Raw genomic sequence first — 21,816 nt, 5'->3', positions numbered from 1 at the left:
CTAAATAAAGGGAGGTGAGAATACTTGGGATACCCGTCTAAACTGGTTACGAAGGGATGTGAGAGAGGTTAAAGGATGAGGAGATGGTGATCAGATCAGTGATTTACACATCTGAAAAATTGTTGGTATCTGAGTAGGAGCTAGCTAGGGCATTGCTTGTTTGAGAAATAGGAATGCTCTTGGTATTTCAAGTGTGCAGAAGGGTCTGTGTTCCCGGGTGTGTACCAAACAGGGTCCCCATCCACCACATACCATCGTTACCTTCCACTTAGTATGATGACCAGGAAGCACTTCCCCACTCACAAGTTTCGAAGTACCGTCGAAGGGATGGGGAGTGGTGGGCACTACCCCCTATGTTTCTCCTAGCTGTGACTTTGGCCACTGAACCAAGTGAAAAGAGGACGGAGGTGAACAGCATTAGAAGAAAGGACATCAAGGCAAGTATCAGGAGGCACACCTGTGTAGATTTGGAAATGACTAAGACTTTTGACAGCAGGAGCTATGTATGACGCAGAGATTGGTGAACGCAGCAGGAGGAAGTGGCTGATAATAGAGTGTAATGACAGGAAATTCAGAGATGAGTGATTTAAGGAGTGACAGTAATCCGGAAGTGGCAAGGGTCAAGAAGGACACTTACTCCAAATCGTGGCCCAGTGTTGGCAGAAGATAAGAGAAAGACCATAGTCGTCATTTGGAAGAGCTGACTTGTAAATCATCTCCCCAAGTAAAGCAAATTCCAGTTAGAGAGAGGTGTGGAAATGCATAACTGAAGGTCTAACTATCTTTCTGATTTTATCTCCACCCTTACTCTTCATGAGGTTCACCTTTTCTTGAAATATTGGTCCATGTCATGGGCTTCCGCGCCTCCTTGCGTTTGTTCATGTTCTTCCTTGAGCCTACAGTTCCTCCTGCTCCTTTCCTTCCCATCCACCTTCTGCCATATCCTGCCCGTCTTTTGCACCCATCTCACATGGCTTCTGTGCTAGAAAACCTCATATCTTTATAGGTAGAAGCAAATATTTCTCATCCTCAAGACTCCTTACAACTTCTGTATTTTTCCTGTGATATTTATTATTTAAATATTTATTTATTGAAAATACATGTGGGTTTTTTGGGGGGTGGGTTTTTTTGTGTGTTTTTTGTTTTGTTTTTGTTGTTGTTGTTTTGCTTTTTAAAAGGTCTGCACCTGTGGCGTTGGAAGTTCCCAGCCTAGGGGTCTAATCGGAGCTACAGCTGCTGGCCTACACCACAGCCACAGCAACGCCAGATCCAAGCCATGACTGTGACCTACACCACAGCTCACAGCAGTGCCAGATCCTTAACCCATGGAGCGAGGCCAGGGATTGAACCCACAACCTCTTGGTTCCTAGTTGGGTTTGTTTCTGCTCCACCACGGCAGGAACTCTGAAAATACGTGTGTTTAAACTGAAGAGCTCACTAAGGGAAGCGTGAACATTTGATTCATCTTCATATTCCTTGTGTGTCACCTAGCTGGGTCTCATACACACATTCAGTGGTCGCTAACTGTGGCAGTTTTAAGTCATTGTTTTTGAAAGCCTTTTAAGTCATTCTGGGAGTTCTTAGAGAAGCCAGGTTATCTCTATGTCAGACACATTGGGACTTTGACACTTAAAAGAGGTCATTTGGGCCCCCTCATCCCTTTCTAATTTCAAAATTGAGACAGTAATTTCTGTCTCATGTTGTAAAGATAAAATGAAATGGCGTAGGTGGGCGGGTATGATTGTGCATGGTTTTTTTTTTTTTAATCATTTTTCCTCTCATTGTCAGTTGTCACTTCTGGCTGTTTTTGTTTTTTTGTCTTTTCTAGGGCCACTCCCACGACATATGGAGATTCCCAGGCTAGGGGTCTAATCAGAGCTGTAGCCACCAGCCTACACCAGAACCACAGCAACACAGGATCCGAGCCACGTCTGTGGCCTACACCACAGCTCACGGCCACTCTGGATCCTTAACCTGCTGAGCAACATCAGGGATCGAACATGCAACCTCATGGTTCCTAGTCAGATTCGTTAACCACTGAGCCACGACGGGAACTCCTGTTTTTGAGGTACTTAATTAACCTGTCCCCTTTAGTATGACTTACCTACCATACTCTCAATTGCTGTTTCTAATAAGCAATGGGCTAGGAAAATAGGCAGATCTTTTTATTAGAATTTATTATGAAAAAAGTACATAATCATAGAAAAACTGAATTTGGCATTCATAGGTGTCTTGGCTCATTCTGTGTTTTTCACCTATGTTCTTTGTAGAATGATTTGACAGATGAAACATGTAGGGAAGGAAATCAAATCCTTTTTGGACTCTTAGATACATAGATTGAGATAGATCTTTAAGTCTGAAGCTAAGGGGAATGATCAGGACTAGAGATAAAAATTTGAAGTAACAAGCATAGAGATGGCATTTAAAATCCTAGAACAGTATAGGGTCACAGAGAGTAGAGAGTCTTAATATTTAAAGTAGCTTTAAAAAAAGATTCCTGCTTAGCCAGAGTAAGAATGTAAGCTATAAAGTGGTCTTTGACCAGGCAACATCCATGTCATGTTAGACAAACAATTGGTTATTTTTTTTTGTTTTTATTTTCTTTTGTTTTGATGGTTACAGGTGTTTTTTTTAAAAAAAATCAATTCACAAGATAAAATGTTCGCAAATTGGATTACAGTTTCCATAAACACTGTTAAAAGACAAGGGTAGATTTTTCTCAAGAAACAGAAGAATTCTCCAAGGTTTATTTTTGCCTTAAAATCAATTATTTCATTTATATTTAACTGCAAATCTTTGAAACTGTTTATATCAGAAAAGAATCATGGACCTGTGGTTCAGCTCTGATGCCATCAAGATAGCAATGATTTTTAAAGAGTTTTTAGGAGTTTCTGATATTTTTAAATAAATGGACAATTTTGTGGATCGGAAATAGTGGAAAGCAGCACATATGCTTCGGGCATCAGTGTAAGAATACTGAAGTTCACTCTTGGTGGCTGAAGAATATATTAGGCCAAAGGTTGCCTGATACTTGCCCTTGTTTACGCGGAACTAAAGACAGACCGCTGCATCCATGCTGCTGTTGGTTGGGATAGTGCACTTATAGTAGTGAGATTATTTTTTGAAATTCTGTAGCTTTTTAGTCATTTCAGTGTAATTGATTTTATATTTTGCCTGATTTCTTACCTTCTTTTTTTTTTTTTTTTTCAAATTTAAATTTACCTTACCAGTAATGCTGTTTCCTCCTGGAATCTTAAAACTTTGTAAAGTTGCTTAAAATGTCTTTCACTTTATTGTCTGTTTTGTACTCGTTTAATGCTAAAGGCTGTCTCATTACTCTCTTTGTTCTTTGAGAACATAAGGATGCCTTACTCTAGTGTCTCTAGTCTTCACTGATGACAGTATCTCCTTGCCATAATTCTAAGGACCTGCAGATAGTAATTTGTCTTGTGTCCTGATGGATAACATCTTTCTTTTCTAAGTTTGGCTGGGGCTCATTTCAGTAACATTTTATTTTATTTTATTTTATTTATTATTATTATTTTTTTTTGTCTTTTTGCTATTTCTTTGGGCCACTCCCACGGCATATGGAGGTTCCCAGGCTAGGGTCGAATCGGAGCCGTAGCCACCGGCCTGCGCCAGAGCCACAGCAACACGGGATCCGAGCCGCGTCTGCAACCTACACCACAGCTCACGGCAACGCCGGATCGTTAACCCACTGAGCAAGGGCAGGGACCGAACCCGCCACCTCATGGTTCCTAGTCGGATTCGTTAACCACTGCGCCACGACGGGAACTCCATCAGTAACATTTTAAATACCTATCAAACATAACTGCACTTTTATTTATGTAAACTTTCAATATGTTCTTTTCTTAGATTAAATTCTTACTGTATAATTATTTTTTTCAGGTTCTGTGTATCCTTAGTTTCTTTTGAGTAACTTTCTGATCCTACAGTGAATGGTATAGATTTATCAGACTTTTTTTTTTAAGAGCTCTGTGAGAGCAAAGACTATATTCTCTAGGTAATTCACTGTATTTCAGCCTTGGCTCTGCATCAGAATTGCCTTTGAATCTTTTTAAAAACATTTTTGCAATCATATTCCTGAAGATTCTGTTTTGATAGAGCGGGGTGGGGTAAGATATTTATATTTTTCAAAGCTACACAGGTATTCTGAATTGGAACAAGTTTTAGGAAGTTTCTTCTTTTTCTTCTTTTTTTTTTTTTTTTTTTAACTTGATCCCTGCCCCCCAGGCCCCTGTGAGATTCAACAATATATCTAAAAGCAAAGTATCAACCTTTTTCCCCCAGTCCTCTAGTTCTCTAAACTAGTATGGCATTTAACAGTTTTTGTGCAGGGCACACAATTACCAGCCTGAAACAATGTAGCAAGATCTTAGGTCTGTTGATCTCCTCCTAGGGGAATGCCTAAGGTATATATGCTTGGCCCCCATGTGTCCTGGGAGTTGCAGGCAACGAACTATTCCACAATTGCAAAATCATCATCCGTGTCACAGGCAAGTAGTAATCATAATTTGAAACCTTGTCATGTCTATTAGAGATTCATGTTGAATAAAATTTGTCTGATTTAAGATCTTCTCCCTTCTTCCTATCTTTATTTTATATTTTTGAAATAATTACTGGGAAATGTATCTTAAAACTGGCGTGCAATGAACCCTCATATTTTTTTATTTAAATTGCATATTTTTCCACCCCTGAATAAATTTGCTGACTATTCCATTTTTCATTTCAGAAAATGAGATAAAAGTTCCTGACATTCTGATAGTAACACAACCTTTTTAAGGGACTATATGGGAATTTATCATAATTTAAGAGAGCTGGGCAACTACATCTTAAATAGTGCTTTATAATTGTGACAACTTGCACTCCAACCACGTTCACAAAAATTTCTGAAAGCAAAATTACAAAATGTTTGTTTTTTTGCTTTCGTTTTTGGCTACACCTGCAGCATGTGAAAGTTCCCAGGCCAGGGACTGAACCTGTGCCACAGCTGTAACCAGAGCCACAGCAGTGACAACAACAGATCCTAACCCACTGAGCCACAAGGGAACTCTGAAGACAAGGGTTTTTTCACAGTCTTTGCCTCTGTCTCACGACAGGAGTGCATTTCTTATTTCTAATACTTAATCGTAAGAATCAGGATCATCCTTTTCACTTGTAAATCCTTTTCACTTTTTAGAGTTGATCCATACTTGGGATGAATTCCAAAGCTATGTGATTAAGGAAATGGAAGCAAGCCTTAATATAGGATAAAATACAGTGAAGAAAAATTATGTAAATTTCCTCACTACCTTTATTTCTCCTCTGTCATGTCTTAACTCTTCGAGGAACAAATCAGATAGTTTTTTCATGTCATGTGTATTTTCTGTTCTTGTGGTACTGAGTAATTTTCTACTGTAGCCTGGCTCTTAAGTAGTATTAGAAGAACTTATAGGGAAGAAGCAAGACCTATTGCCTGCCTTTGCATTTTTTACCTAATGTGTTTGTTGCTAGAAACATGTCTTAGTAGGTTCCATTGAATACTATTTAGTATATTTGCCAACAAGTGATTTTTTAAATTTTAGATGATATTGGTGCCCACATGAATGTTGGAAGAACTTATAAAAATTTAAATAGAACCAAAGAAGCTGAAGAATCTTACATGATGGCTAAGTCACTGATGCCTCAAGTATGTCGTCATAATTTATTCCTATTGCGTCATGTCTACTACTTGTCCATTTTAAATAGAATTGTCCAGATGGAAAATCCTTATCTTCTCTTCAGTATGTTGATAGTAAAATTAAAGGGTGCAGTGAGCCATCTATTACTGCAAGTGCTAGAAATGATTACATTTACTTTTCTAACAATTTAAAAAATTGTGGTCTGTGAAAACTAAATTCATTAAATTGAATTGTAGATATTTTTTATTAAAGTTCTCAATGAATTAAATGGTGAATTTTGTATACGTTCATTAATAGCTAAATTCAATATTACTCCTTTTTCTTTTTTCTTTTTTTTTTGTCTTTTTCCCTTTTCTAGGGCCACTTCCCGCGGCATATGGAGGGTCCCAGGCTAGGGGTCTAATCGGAGCTGTAGCTGCCGGCCTACGCCAGAGCCACAGCAACACGGGGTCCAAGCCACATCTGCAACCTACACCACAGCTCACGGCAACGCCGGATCCTTAACCCACTGAGCAAGGCCAGGGATCGAACCCGCAACCTCATGGTTCCTCGTCAGATTCGTTAACCACTGCGCCATGACGGAAACTCCTCAACATTACTCTTATCAAAAATAAATGAACAGGTCTGGCATAGTGGGTTAAGGATCCATTGTTGTTGCAGTTGTGGCATAGGTTACACCTGTGGCCCAGATTCCATCCATGGCCTGGGAATTTCCATATGCCACAGGTGGGGCCAAAAATAAATAAATAAATGAAAGAGCAAAGCGAAGTGATAAAATGAATGGATACGTCTCTGTTGCTATAATGACACAAATATAAGATTTCTTGAATATCACAATACAAAGTCAGAGTTGGAAAATCTGATCCTGCCCTTGACCAGCTATGTGTAATCAGAAAAGATAGTTTACCTTGGGCTGTAGTTTTCTCAATTGTGCTTATATTAATAATTAGTAACAATAGTAATATTAAAATGATTTGATAGCAATTAACTACCCTGTTGTCACAACCAGAAAATATTTTGCTGACAAAATGAAAGTTGACGTGGTATAACAGATGTACTAACTAGACTGGGAGAAAAGACCTGAGTTCTATTCCTGGTCAGACAAAAACATGAAGAGAGAGACCTTAGAAAGCTCTGATTTATATGACTTATAAAATAATAAATAAATTAAAAGCTAACAACAATCTGTTGAGCTGGCATGAATGAAAAAATATATCCTTCATTGCCACTAAATGTTAATTATTTTACTTACATTTTTTGAATACTGTAAATTATTTCACATTTTTTGTGATTTATTTTAATATAGCAGTAAAATTCATAGCATAATCTTGTTGTGTCTTATATAGTTTAAATAAGACACAAGGACTGCTGATTTTTTTTGGTACTAAAATATCAAATTGTTAAAATGCTTTTTTTGACAGGTTATTCCTGGTAAAAAATATGCAGCTAGAATTGCACCTAACCATTTAAATGTTTATATTAATCTGGCCAATCTGATTCGAGCAAATGAGTCCCGACTGGAGGAAGCAGATCAGCTGTACCGACAAGCAATAAGCATGAGGCCTGACTTCAAGCAGGCTTACATTAGCAGGTACTGTAGTTCACTTTAAGCTTTCATTCTAGAAGATTGAAGCTGAAGCTATGTCTGCATATACATTTAGGCTATTTTGACTAATTCATTTTTTTTTTTTCTTTTAGTAGTCTTAGTTGTCAACCAAGAGCATGGAAATATAGCCTGTTTTAGACTAACGATTTGATTTGAAATTGACAGGGGGGAGTACATAACTTACATGACAAACTTTTAGACAAAAGCAAGGATAGAAGATAATCCTCCCTAGTTTCATTTGGCTTTCGTACCAAATTCATTTTTATTTAAAACAGCTGAAGCTTACATTTTATAATTATTTCTTGTTATAAAATAATTTTATAAATTGATTTGCACTTATATAAAAATGCCTTTTTTAAGCTAACAAAATATTAGAATGATTCATAAAACAGTTTTCAAACTGATCAGTTCCAGATGTGTTCCGCATATGTATCTGCAGGTGGCACTAGTGCTCTTCCACCCTAACAGATTAGCTTTTTCAGTTCTATTTTTTTCCCTTTATGAATAGCCATTTGATAAGAATACGTTGAAGGAAACCGAATAATTATAAGGGGTAAACAATTTCAATGTTTTGCTTTTTGTATAATGAGACATTGCTAACAAAGATTAGAATACTGGAATTTCCCTATCCCTACTGTATTTTTCTTCAAATGCTATTACTTCATCTTCTGACAAATTCGTCTCCCCTTCTAGTTGCCCTCACTTTTCCGATGCAGACTAGTCTGCTGGGGTCTTGTTTCGTTTTGTTTTTATCTTGTTTGCCACTCCCACAGCATGCAGAAGTTCCTGGGCCAGAGGAGCGGGGTCAAACCCACACCACAGCAGTAACACACTGGATCCTAACCGCTAGGCCAACAGGGAACTCCTCGTCTGCTGTCTTCCAAGCTGCATTCAGAGTGTATTTCCTCTCTCTCCCTTTCTTGGGTACCACCTCACTTGTTACTCTCTAAGCCAGGCACGCGTTTTCCTTCCTATCTGCACACCGACGTAGTAATGTAAGCAGTGATGCAAGTCAAGCTTGTGTTTGGGTCTTTCCGCAGAGGAGAATTGCTTTTAAAAATGAATAAACCTTCCAAAGCAAAGGAAGCATATCTTAAAGCACTAGAACTGGACAGAAACAATGCAGATCTTTGGTACAACTTGGCAATTGTTCATATCGAACTTAAAGAACCAAATGAAGCCCTGAAAAATTTTAATCATGCTTTAGAACTAAATCCAAAGCATAAGCTGTCATTATTCAACTCTGCTATATTAATGCAAGAATCAGGTATGTTTTCTCAAACTGTTTCTCTATTTAAACATATGCTAGTTTGAAATATAATAAAACCTTATGTTACTCCCAGCAGACATTTTATGAATGGATGGTTATCTCAAAACTGCATAAATAATCTATAAGGAAAATATTTAAAATACGTTAAACATTTTAAGTAATAGGCACTAATATATATGATATTACTAATTGTTCTACTAGTATATGTTAAAACTGAGTTTTCAGGGAGTCTGTTAAGCAGTGTCTTATTAATCTATTTTGTCATTTTATACATGGAAATATGTGTAAATATCATACTAATTAAATAGTCTGAATTTGTAAAAATTTTTATTTAATTTTTTCTAGGAAGCCAAGAGCATTGTATGTTTCAGAAAAAATAGTATTCTATTTTCTCTTGATTTATAAGTCCAAATACTTTGAGATCATGTTGTATCCAGCTTTACCGTTTTCTGTGATGTTGTTATAGTTTCCTATGTTTTCTGTAATTTAGCAAAACCAAATTATTTGTCACAATAAATCAGGGTCTTTTAGTACTGCTTCAGGAGGCAGTGTATGTAATTTATAATCTTAATTTTTATGTTTGGGAAAATCTTTACGTTAATCCTTAGAGACTTTTATAAAATTTTTGCAAAAAATTTAAGAATCATAAAATCATATTTTAGGCTAAAAAGGATCTTTGAGTTTATTTTTGCCAGTCATCTACAAGCTACATTAGAGAATGAGAATCAAGTGGATCTAATAACCGCCCTAACTTCATATGGCTAGTTTTAGTAACTACTCTAAGACTAGTTCCTGATTTATTTCATATTTTCTTTATTCATCATGTTGTCAAATAAAAGAATAGAGGAAGATGGGAGATCTTTATGTCTGGTACTCAAAAAAGCTCAATTTAGAAAATTGATATTTTCTAAATATCAGTAGTTACCTAACCTCTGTGATTATGAGAGATGCCCAGTATCCAACACAAGATTATACCATGAGGTGTGTAGTTGTAGAAATTGATTTTTTTGCAATATAAATTATCTCCATAGATATTTATTTACTTAATTTTATATTTATAGGCTTTATATTTAATGGTATATTTTTACCTTTGAAACGACCAAAAAAAATTTAAGTAGGGTACAAAAAAAAATCTGATTTAGTAAGACTGAAACATTTGTTTATCCAGTCATAGTGACTGTTGGCTGAGGATTTTTTATATATCTCATGTAATCCTTAGAAAACTTAGGTTAACCCAGAGAAGTTTGTTTAGTATATAAAGTTATAACATTAGCAGAATCAAGATTGAATACCTGTCTTTGTTGGCAAATTCCATGCATTTTCCTCTTAATTCTCTATTCTTCCTCCACTCCCAGTTAGAGTCTAAACTGTCAGGGGATATTTCACCCCTTTTGGTTTTTGAGGCACTTTGACTGCCTTAAAAGAAAGGAAATGAGCTACCATTTCAGTGCCTCAAATGTACTCTTTCCTGGGAAAACTTAGAGGTTTTCGCTTTCTGGGTTTTTGTTTTTGTTTGGTTTTTTTCTTCTTTTTTTTCCTTTGTCTTTTTGTCATTTTCTTGGGCCGCTCTCGCTGCATATGGAGATTCCCAAGCTAGGAGTCGAATTGGAGCTATAGCCACCAGCCTACGCCAGAGCCACAGCAACGCAGGATCTGAGCCGCGTCTGCAACCTGCACCACAGCTCAGGGCAATGCCGAATCCTTAACCCACTGAGCAAGGCCAGGGATCGAACCTGCAACCTCATGGTTCCTAGTCAGATTCCTTAACCACTGAGCCACGACAGGAACTCCCTCGCTTTCTGGTTTTTGACTTAAATACAGCAATTAGTTGTTTTGATGCTGGCTTTTTGTAATCTACCTAGATAAATACTTGCAAGTGGCTTTGTTCCTCAGACTTACTTGCTAGTAATATAATTTTTTTTCTTTTTAAAAATTTTATTTTTAGGTGAGGTTAAACTCAGACCTGAAGCTAGAAAACGACTTCTAAGCTATATAAATGAAGAACCCCAAGATGCTAATGGTTATTTCAACCTTGGAATGCTTGCCATGGATGACAGAAAGGATACGGAGGCAGAGATGTGGATGAAGAAAGCCATAAAATTACAAGCCGACTTCAGAAGCGCTTTGTTCAATCTGGCACTGCTGTATTCTCAGACTGCAAAGGAATTAATGGCTTTGCCAGTTTTGGAAGAATTGCTCAGATACTATCCTGATCATATCAAGGGCCTCATTTTAAAAGGAGACATTCTGATGAATCAAAAGAAAGATATACTTGGAGCAAAAAAATGTTTTGAAAAGATTTTGGAGATGGATCCAAGCAATGTGCAAGGAAAACACAATCTTTGTGTTGTTTATTTTGAAGAGAAGGATTTATTAAAAGCTGAGAGATGCCTGGTTGAAACATTGGCCTTAGCACCACATGAAGAGTATATTCAGCGCCATTTGAACATAGTCAGGGATAAAATTTCTTCATCTAGTTTTGTAGAGCAACCAATATTCCCAGCTGGTAAGACTTCAGGTGTAGAAGGAGACAAAATTCCAACTGAAAATATAAAAGAAATCAAAAATGAACCCAGACCCACAGAGATGATAAAAACAAGTGATAATAAAAGTCAGTCTAAATCCAACAAACAATTAGGAAAAAATACAGAAAAAGAAACCCCTCACAAAACAACAAAAGATATCAAGGAAATTGAGAAGAAAAGAGTTGCTGCTTTAAAAAGACTAGAAGAGATTGAACGTATCTTAAATGGTGAATAGCATTACTCTTTATCATGTGGCAGGGGTTTCAGAGAACTTCAGTCTCTGTCATGTGGTTACTTATACTGGGAGCTTTGAAAATAGCGAGGACACTTAGAGTCTGTCATAAGCTGCCTCTCCGTAGGATCAAAATAAGATTTGCATTAAAAACCCTTTCATTACCCCAGGGTATGTATTATGTGACAGTAGTTTTCTGAGTTTTGGTGACTATGGCAGAATATTAAATTACTGGTGGCAAATTTGTATCTTTTCTTACAGAAGGAAAGTTCTTCCAGCAGAATAATACTATTTTCATTTAAAAATAATCTGAGGCGTAAATAATAATCCCATGGGGGCAAATCCAACATGTGCTGGTTTATTCTGTGAATTCACATTTATTAGCTAACTTGGCTTTTCCATTCACATTGGAATCTGGCAATGAATTGAAAACGCTTATTGAACACATTTTTTTCTTCATCTTCAGTAACCTTCAATTTAGCGAAGGGACCTTGCACTGCAAAAGAATACTGGCTTTTTGTGGGTTTTGTTTTTTTGGTTTTTTTTTTTATTTTTAGAAGGGATGCCAGTTGAAACATTTTAAAATAAATCATTTGACATTTTAGCTTAAGAATGTATTTTCATAATTGTGTGCTTGTTCTTAACATCACTCTAAAATGCAGTTTTTAATAAGGTAAAGTTTAACTATGTTTTACACACATTTCCAGTGGTGCTCATATATGCCATATTTTCATTTTTTTTTTCACAGCATGAACCACATAATCATGACTATCTTTGACTTTTAATTCCCAAACTACTCATGTTTCTTAGGATCGTAGTCATATTAAGAAGTCCCAGTAACTATAACTTTATTAAACTTCTGCGTTAAAACATAGTAAGTTTTTCTTCTTTCAGCTTAGTGTTACCTTTTTTTTACTTGAATTTTAATTTTGTTTCATAAAAAAACATACCTTAATTATTCTTAGATACCTTAAGATACCTAAATTGGGTTGTTTAATGAAGGCAAAACAATGTGATGAAGTTTATTTTTAAACACTAAATTCTTGATATCTTATTATGGTGTATATTTTTATTAAATATTTATTTTAACTACTGAGCTTTCATAAACATTTCAATTCCATCAAATAGGGAAAATAAATTGGTAATGCATTTTTCTAGACATGCATATATCATGGCTTAACCAGAATTTCATCATTTTGGCATGCTATCCAGCTAGAAAAAAGATTAGCCTGGTATAGGATTAATACATTAGTCAGTAGGTTTTAGGAAGTTTAAACCTGAAAACTGTTAGTTTGGAGAGTAGATACAAGTCAGAATTATTAATTTAAATTTGACTTTTTTCCATCAGTTAAAATACATTGCAAATACGTTTTATAATACCTAATAATGTTGGCTTTAGAACATTAAAGCTCAAGCTATCATCCTAGGATAGGTAACTAATATCTAGTTATGTAACATTTCCAAAACTACTTCTGTTCCTTTGAGATATCTAATTTTAATTATGTTTGAGAAACCATATTCCTATAACTTTTAAAGAAATGTTTTTTAAATAGGTCATAAGAAACATGGTCTGCATTACAGACTCACACTAGGTTCTCTGAGGCTCTATCTATCATAGACCCTTTTTTAGGCAGTATAAAGCAAGCGCTGACACCAGTGGTAGTTCATTTTTGATTCAGGAGATTCTGATAAGCATTAAAGCAACACTTAATTTCAGTTCTTCGTTTATAGCTTTGTGACTCCAGATATAAGGTGGAGAATACCTCATATACTGTGACTTGAAAAATGAAATTACGTTATTGTTACATTCTCTGAACATATCTTGAGAAAAAGTTTAATATTGTCCGTTAAAATATCAAATGCAGATAGATCAGAAAAGTAGAAGGAAATCATTCATGACAGCAGACCACAATAAAAGCTTTGAGTAATATTCTAATAAAGTTATGTAACTATTCAAAAAGTAAAAGCTATATTAATATTATCCAATGATTTTTATAGAAAAAAGAATTTTATCTGTATTAACACAACAGTTCCTATCATGTAGGAAGTGCTCATATCTTGAAGATTTAAATCAAATCCACCCTGAATAATTAATAATTTTCCAAATAATGTTTTCAACACTCCCTTCATATTAGAATCATCTGTACCTACCCTTTAGCAATTAAATCTAAATTTCTTGGGGGTACAGCCCTGCTTCAGTTCTTCCAAAAGCTCTCAGAATGATTGTAGTTTGTAGTAAGGGTTAAAGACTATTGCTCTAAATTAGTTCAAGAAAATCCTCTTCTCTCTCCCGTGTTAACTTCTAAATTAGTGATATAACCCAATTAAGTTTTGATGTTTTAACCTCCATTAAGGAATATGCTCTTGATAGCTAGTATTTATTCCACGTTAAATTTCATCAAGCTTGCTTATGTGTGAGATGATTATTTCTTCTCGTTAAGCTTATAATAGAAATTGTATCCAAGCTGTTCAGGGGAAAAAGGAAATGGCTTTTTTCTTTGGAGCTGCCATTTTGGGGAAACGGAGGGTAGGGACCCTTTAACCCGGTTCGCTAACCTATGTTTCAGAGTTGCGATTATCTGTAAGTTTGAAAAAGAAAGCTTACTGTACGTTGATGTACTGGTGAAGGGCTATGGTTTTAGTTCCTGGTGTTTTACAAAAGAATCTGCTCCTTAGGAGTTCTAGGAAAGCTTTGACAATCCCCGAGGGGCATTTATGTTACTCCTTCACTCCTTCTCAAAAGGAAGAATTAATTTTTTCTCATATTGCTCCTATATGCATTTCCTTCCTAACATTCAGAATTGGGAGTTTTACCTTATAGTAATAATTCCAGTAAGTGAGTTTATGAAGTTGATGATTTGGAGAATAAAACAAATATCTTTGCAATTTTGGGTTTACTTTTATGTGGATATTTGGTATGTGCATTACTCAATTCTGTTAAAACCTCATGCCTTTCATTGATTTAATTTGCGCTCTCAACTTCATGTTACAGAATGATTCTTTAAAGACACTTTAATGAAAAATATTATGAAAATATATAGATTTGTATGTCAATTTATACTTCAGAAATCCATATCTTTGTCATATTTATTTTTTTAGAAAACTTCTAACTGCATGACTAAATGGTATTTAAAATGAACCCTCAAAAATATCTGGTACCTTTGTCCAAAGTTTTATCTGTTGGAAGCTGTCAGCCATCCATGTTAAAGTTTCATAAAATAGTTGATAATTGTATGCATTTTATATTCCTGTGGTGTCTGTGTGAACTATATTTCTAAATATTCAGTATTAAATTGATGCTTTTTAAAACCTTAACCTGAATCACCTTTTAGTGTTAAAATGAAAAATATAGTAGATCAAGAAATTTCTGTCCCCACAAGGAAGAGCTGGCAGATAGTTTTATTAGCAGTGTCTGAGAAAGGTGTGTGTTAACTTAGTTCCTAATAGATACATTTCCAAGCCTGAGTGACAGAAACTCAATTAAAATGAGTCAAACTCAAATGTGGAATTTTATATACATACACAGCTGGAAGTCAGTGTAGAGAAATAATTGTTAGTTTAACTAAGTGATAGATCTGCCTGGGTTCAAATTGTGGTACCATCCTTGTTAGTATAACTTAAGTTGTTTAAAGTATATGTTCCCCGTTTCCCCATCAGCAAGCACCATATATATCTCCTGTTGTAATAAACCGGCAACATGTCTTTATAAATAGTGCATGCTCAGTCATGTATGCTGCAGATAGCCTTTATCAAAAGTTTTTGACCATGATTATAATTTATATTAGTGAATTGTGACTTTTTTTAATTTAATGGTTATTGGCTTATTCAGATATTCAGATATTTTTGGGGATTGTGTGTGCGTGTGTGTGTGTGTATGTGTGAAAACAAATTTTTTTGTATAGCCGTATATGTATGCATGTGTGTGTATATACATATAATCTCTCTATAATTTTCTGTGTCATCTAATTTTTTGAATTTGTAGGAATTTAGTTCACAGAATATTTTTATGTGGGTACAGTTCATTGTGATTTTTTTTAAACCATGATTTATGCGATGGGCTTGTTTTTATGTATCTCCAGGAATGAAACAGTTTTAACAGCTGTACCGTGGTACTGATGGCTCTAGTGTTATCTTTATTTGATTGTAGTTTGGTAGTAATGCAGATTAGAAAAGCTAAAGAAACAAAATATTTTTAGCTTTGCTGAAGATTGGCCTTATTTATGGACAGCTTTCCTAACAAGTGATAATTAACTTTATCAGGCGTCAACATCTGTTTCAGGAACATAGCATATGTTTACGTGTCAGAACTTTTGTTTAATTCTTTGACATTTCTAAATTGGTTTAAAGAAATTTAGCAAATACAACTATATATTTATATTAAAGGTATTAATATATTTAAGTTGCTTAGGACAGTTCTTGGCACATAGTAAATAATAGATGTTATTAATGTAATTGCAAGGTTCAGACTTGCATTCGATGTATATGATTTGACTTATATATATGTTAACAGAGGTTATGTCAGTGATGGTCATGATAGCGAACAAATTATTAGAAATCTATTATTAGTACCTGTTCTGTAGCCATCTAAGCCAACAGGTACATCTCAATAACCTAAAATAAAATATATTTATTAGACATTAAATGCATAAATTAATGTAATAAATTTTTTTTTCATCTTTTTGCTATTTCTTGGGCCGCTCCCGCGGCATATGGAGGTTCCCAGGCTAGGGGTCCAATCGGAGCTGCAGCCACCAGCCTACGCCAGAGCCACAGCAACGCGGGATCCGAGCCACGTCTGCAGCCTACACCACAGCTCACGGCAACGCCGGATCGTTAACCCACTGAGCAAGGCCAGGGACCGAACCCACAACCTCATGGTTCCTAGTCAGATTCGTTAACCACTGAGCCACGACGGGAACTCCCTAATAAATTCTTAAAATGCACAAATAAGAACTCAAACTAAGACACCCTGAATTTGTACTACCTCATTCTTGCTCTTCACTGCCGTCAGGAAGTAGCATAGATGAAATATCAACATCTAAAAGTTTCTGAAGACTTGATTTCAGGAGCGTTCATTTGGAACCTGCTTTCTTGATGAATTGTGTGACTATAGTAATGGGGTAGTAGTATATTTCTCATCGGCTAGCATTTATGTTCTGCAAGCTGCTGTTACCTTTATTTCCTGCCTTTGGACAGAATACCCTCACCAAGCTAATGTAGTTTGCCCTTTCTAAAAGACTTCTATGACTAAAACTCAGTCTTTATTCCTTCCTTTCCCCATGGCTCTAGTTTCTGATATTAGAAACATAGTCTCATTGAGTTAAACCATACTGAAGTATGGTTCATGGATGGCATCTCAACAGTTAATTCAAGGGAACTTCCTGCTTTGTAAAGTTGCAGGCAGGGTAGTAGGAGATGTTTGAGGGATTCTGCCTAAGATTTGAGAAAGAATTCTGCATAGAATTGAAAGGAGCCACTCTAAGCTGTGGTATAGGTCACAGACACAGCTCGGATCCAGCGTTGCTGTGGCTGCTGTGTAGGCCAGTGGCTACAGCTCCGATTAGACCCCTAGCCTGGGAACCTCCATATGCTGCGGGAGCAGCCCTAGAAAAGGCAAAAAGAAAAAAATAAATAAATGTAGTTTGTTTGGGGAGTTCCCATTGTGGTGCAATAGAAACGAATCCGACTAGGAACCATGAGGTTGTGAGTTTGATCCCTGGCCTCATTCAGTGGGTTAAGGGTTCACCTCTGCTGTGAGCTTTGGTGTAGGTCACAGATGCAGCTCAGGTCCTTCGTTGCTGTGGCTCTGGTGTAGGTCGGCAGCGGTAGCTCCAATTGGACCCCTACCCTGAGAACCTCTGTGTGCGGTGGGTGTGGCCCTAAAAAGCAAAAAAAAAAAGAAAAAAAATTAATTAAAAATACATTAAATGTAGTTTGTTTTGATGCATATAACATGTCTGTGAAAGGATCACCACACTTAGGATAGTGAACATAATTTATCACCCCTCAAAATTTCGCCACATCCTTTGTAACCTTTCTAGTTCCCCCTGTCCCTTCTAGCCCTATCCTTAAACTACTGATCAGCTTTTACCTCTGTAGATTAACTTCTTTTGTCTGACTTCTTTTCACTCTGCAATGAACTGAAACATGTTCACACCAAAATTGTATATTATAACCCTAACCCTCAATGTGATGATATTTGGCAAGGGAGCCTTTGAAAGGTAATTAGGTTTAGATGGGTCTTGAGGATGGGGCCCCCACAGTGGGATTAGTGTCCCTAGAAGAAGAGAAAGAAGAGACCACAGTTCTCTGTTCCCACTGCATGAGGTGATTGTCTTCATGCCAGGAAGAGTGTTCTCACCAGGAACCAAACCTGCTGGCACTTTGATCTTGGACTTCTCAGCCTCAAGAACTGTCAGAAATCAGTGTCTGTTGTTTAAGCCATCTGATCTGGCATTTTGTTACAGTAGTCCAAGTTGAGTAAGACACATGCAGAATTATTATTTTTAGATTCATTGTAGTTGCTACAGGTATCAATAGTTAATTTATTACTAAGTAGTATTCCATTGTGTGGGTATACTACAGTCATTTATTTTTTGATGGACACACAAATGCAAATTTCCATCTCGTGATTTTTATTTTCACATTTATGCATTATTTTTTAAATACTAATCAATAAAAATATTTTAATTCCATTACTTACAGTGCATATTTTCTGACTGCCTAGCTTCATTTCTGCAAATGGGCTTATGGATTTAGTCCTCATCTTTGTGTTTATAGAGTTGTGGAAACCATAGCATATGATACTCAGACGTAAGTCATTCAGAACTTGATGATTCATTTGGAAATGGAAATTTGACCAAACCAAAACCAATGAAATTGGTTGTTTTGCTAATACTTTATTGACTTAAAATGAGAGGGAGTATACGTTTATATTTGTGTCAGCCATCTTCCCACCATAAAGAGAGATTCTATTAAGAATGGAATGTATACATGTATGTGTCACTGCGTCACCATGCTGTACAGTAGAAAACTGACAGAACACTGTAAACCAGCTGTAATGGAAAAAAATCAAAATCATTATATAAAGTAAAATATATCCATGAAGAAAAAAAAAAGAATAGAGCCAGGACAGAAGAAACAGGTCCCTGAGATGGGAAATTGGATCACAGAAATATTGCTAGAGACCTGCATCTGAAGGACAATAAAGATAACCAAGTGAAGCAACTTGAGCTGTATCCGAGTGGTCGTGCCAACTTTGAAACAGGGATTAGACCCATTGTGTAGTCTGGCCAAGCTCATGGGGCCACATGACAAGAAGTATGGACCACTCAGTTCAAGTCTTGCAAGTTAGCAGTTTTGATTGTTAGACAGCTGTTTAAATTGTCCCGAGTGTCTTGTGTGAACAAGATAACAGTGAGACCTTGTTTTGAAAAATTTCACTTGTTAGAGCCTCTGGGAAGGTCAAACACGAAGTGAAAAAGTTTTAAAGTGGGTGCATTCTCTCTGTGAACAGATCAGAGAATGTTGATTTAGACTTAAGGGACCTTTCTACCTGCATTCTGGAGTCTGAGAAAGCTGCTACTACTGTAGCAGGGTCGGCAAGGGATAGCAAGCCACATTCTCTGCCCCAAGTGAACATTCACTCAAGCAAAATCAGAGGTGGAAGACAGCAAGAATGGTAGATGAAGACATTGTAATATTTCAGGTTCCCTTCACATTCTTCCGTAAGTAAACTTTGCCCAAGATGAGGACAAATTGCTCCTATTGAGAAGATGAAGTCCGCAGGCAGAGGTACTACAAAAAACGACATTCAACTCAGGGCCAAAGACATTGGCAGTGCATGGTGGCTGTATTAGTTTCCTGGGGCTGCTATAACAAGATACACAAACGTGGATGGCGTAAAACAACAGAGTGTATTGTCTCACAGATCCAGAGACTGGCAACTAGAAATCCCAGGTGTTGACACGGTTGATTCCTCAGGAAGCCCTGAAGGAAAAATCTGTTTCATAACTTTCTCCTCGCTTCTGGCAGTTGTTGGCAATCCCTTTTATGTTCTTTGGTTTTGGAATGTATCACTTTAATCTCTGCCTCCCTCTCCCTCCCCCCCACCCTTAATTCTATTATATTGGATGACTGTAGTACTAGTATAATATGCCCTTCTCTTACCTAACTATGGCTGCAACAAACATATTTGCAAAAAAAGTCACATTCTGAGGTAGCAAGAGTTAAAATTTCAAGATGTTTTAAGGGAGACAAAATTCAAGCCACAGCAGTGGCCACAGTCAATTTCTAGAAAACAGGAACTCTAAGGATGATTTCCAGATTTAAAGACTGATTCTTATTGATATTTCTTTGTTTACTACCCCATGAGATAGAGTGAATGGAAATAGATTAAAAGTCTATCAAGAGTTTAATAAGGTTTACTCTTAGAGAAACCACAAGCCTTACAAACAGGCTAGGATTGCTCAAACCTTCAAATAATTCTCAGGCTCCAGAACCTGAAATTAAAATACACTGATAAAGAATTACAGGAGGCACTACGGACATGGTCATGGAAAACAATTCCATTAACTTAATAGATCGGATTATAAGAGCAGACACACACACATCATAGCACTTACCTGACACCAAACTTTAGTTATAATTCAAAAGATAGAGGGAAACACCAGGTACAAGTAGAATCCATAAATTTCAGGTGTACCTACAATAAGAATAACAGATGGATCAGAAATAACCTACGAAAATATTTTGTAGGTAGGGAACCCCTGTGTGTAAGGAGATGTGGATGGAACTCAGTATCCCTGCTCTGGAAGAAGTGGTTTATTAACCTGTGATTAACAACTTCCTTCTCAACAATGGAAAAAAAGACCCTTTCAGAGAGCAGATCTAAGACAGCTAGACTGGTTGACCAAGGAACTACATTTCACTTCTAGACCGAGGAGTCCGTGCCTTAGCCTTCATGCAAGATATGATGTAAGTTATGTACCTACAGCTTCTTTGCATTGTTTCCCTTCCCAAATGGCAGCCTAGAAGAAAATGTGTTTTAGATGTTTGGGGATTCATTAAGCTTGCTATTTTACATTGGTTCTCTGGGACAAGGGGCATTGGATAGAGTTTTGACTGATAGGACTGTGCGCTAAACATATTTTGGACTTTGAGCTGTATCTTAGTGAATGCGACTTTAAGTGTTATTTGGGAAGGTAGAGGAGAGTGTGTTTTCATTGGACATAGCATAGGTTTATTATGTAGACAGATATTTTTGAAGGTGATTGCATGAGAAGATGGGGTAGACAAATGGACATTTCCTTGGTCATGTATGTTGGCTGTTCAACATCAGTTCACCCTATTTTTAGTACTGCCATGTGGAGATCTACTAGAGGGAATAAATTGATCTACACTGAAAGAAATAAGTGTATTTAATCCCCTAAGATATAGCCATTTGTAGTCAAGTTCAAGAACATGTATGTGACAGAATTAGTAAAATGCTAGAAATTCCCAAAAATCTCTTGCTCTTTTCCGTTGGATTTAATTGAGAGGTGATCCAAGTTTGGAGTTCGAGCAGCCACCTCCAAAGAGAAGGCATGGAATCCGACCATAGAGGAGTGCAGTGAATGAACAGAAACAATCTGGGCCCAACTGACAGCATTTGGTCCCCAGCCAAGATGCAGTAGAGTTCAAAAACTGGATTGTTTAGATACATGAAGCAGTTATATTTCTTTTGCCCTTAAACTTTTTTGGATTGGATTTCTTATTCTATGAAATTAAGTAAAACCTACTGATACATATTTTTTAAACATTTGTTAAATGCTCAATGCCTTGTGATCCAAGAAAAAATTTTTTCAAAGCAACATGTTTTTCTGGAGTCAGTCTGACATTAATCAAAGACAGATTGGAACTGATAAACTTGCTCAGCAGGAGGGAATATAGGAATTATTTATCACATTTTTCTGAGTTATATATCCTCTTTCAAAAATCTGAAAAATTAAGTCTGATTAATATGCTTTAAAAAGTCCTACATGATGGAGCTCTCCTGTGGCACAGAGGGCTAAGGATCTAACACTGTTACTGCAGTGGCCTGGATCACTGCTGTGGCGGGCATTCTATCCCTAGCCAAGGAACTTCCACATGCACGGGTGTGGCCAAGCGAAGAAAAGAGAAGCAAGTCCTAGGTGGTCTTTCTCTGGGTTTACTCTCCTGCCTTGCTCCCTTCACCCATTTCACTCCACCTCATCCAGCCCAAGACCTTTGCACATCTCATTCTCTCTGCCCAGAAACACTTTTCTTCTACGTATCTACATGGGTTCCAAAAGTCATGTAGACGTCTTCTCACACAACATTGAGCACCAAACACAATAAAAAAAAAAAAAAATTGAAGGGTAAGGGCCTCTAAAAGAGGTAACAACTGATTATAGGCCAGATCATAATAACTGCAAAATTAAGTTCTTGAAGTTATTAAAAATGGAAAAAGGTCATAAGTTAATTACCATGGAAGCCTTGTC

The 21,816-nt window shown here is 36.6% G+C and overlaps 1 protein-coding gene across 2 annotated transcripts in view; it reads left to right on the top strand.

Moving 5' to 3' along the window:
* Window positions 1–15,093, top strand: part of TMTC3 (transmembrane O-mannosyltransferase targeting cadherins 3) — a 54,601-nt gene extending 39,508 nt beyond the window's left edge. Inside the window, exons 11-14 of one of the 2 annotated variants that reach the window (XM_047788327.1) lie at window positions 5,586–5,689; window positions 7,103–7,272; window positions 8,328–8,554; window positions 10,503–15,093. In XM_047788327.1, coding sequence (XP_047644283.1) covers window positions 5,586–5,689; window positions 7,103–7,272; window positions 8,328–8,554; window positions 10,503–11,317 — 1,316 coding nt within the window. In that variant the 3' untranslated portion in view covers window positions 11,318–15,093. The remainder of the gene's footprint in view (window positions 1–5,585; window positions 5,690–7,102; window positions 7,273–8,327; window positions 8,555–10,502) is intronic. The other variant, XM_047788326.1, reaches the window with a different exon arrangement.
* The last annotated feature ends 6,723 nt before the right edge of the window (window positions 15,094–21,816 follow it).

This window comes from Phacochoerus africanus, chromosome 7, assembly GCF_016906955.1.
Source record: "Phacochoerus africanus isolate WHEZ1 chromosome 7, ROS_Pafr_v1, whole genome shotgun sequence".
Lineage (NCBI taxonomy): Eukaryota > Metazoa > Chordata > Mammalia > Artiodactyla > Suidae > Phacochoerus > Phacochoerus africanus.
This window is presented reverse-complemented; position numbering and strand designations above follow the sequence as displayed.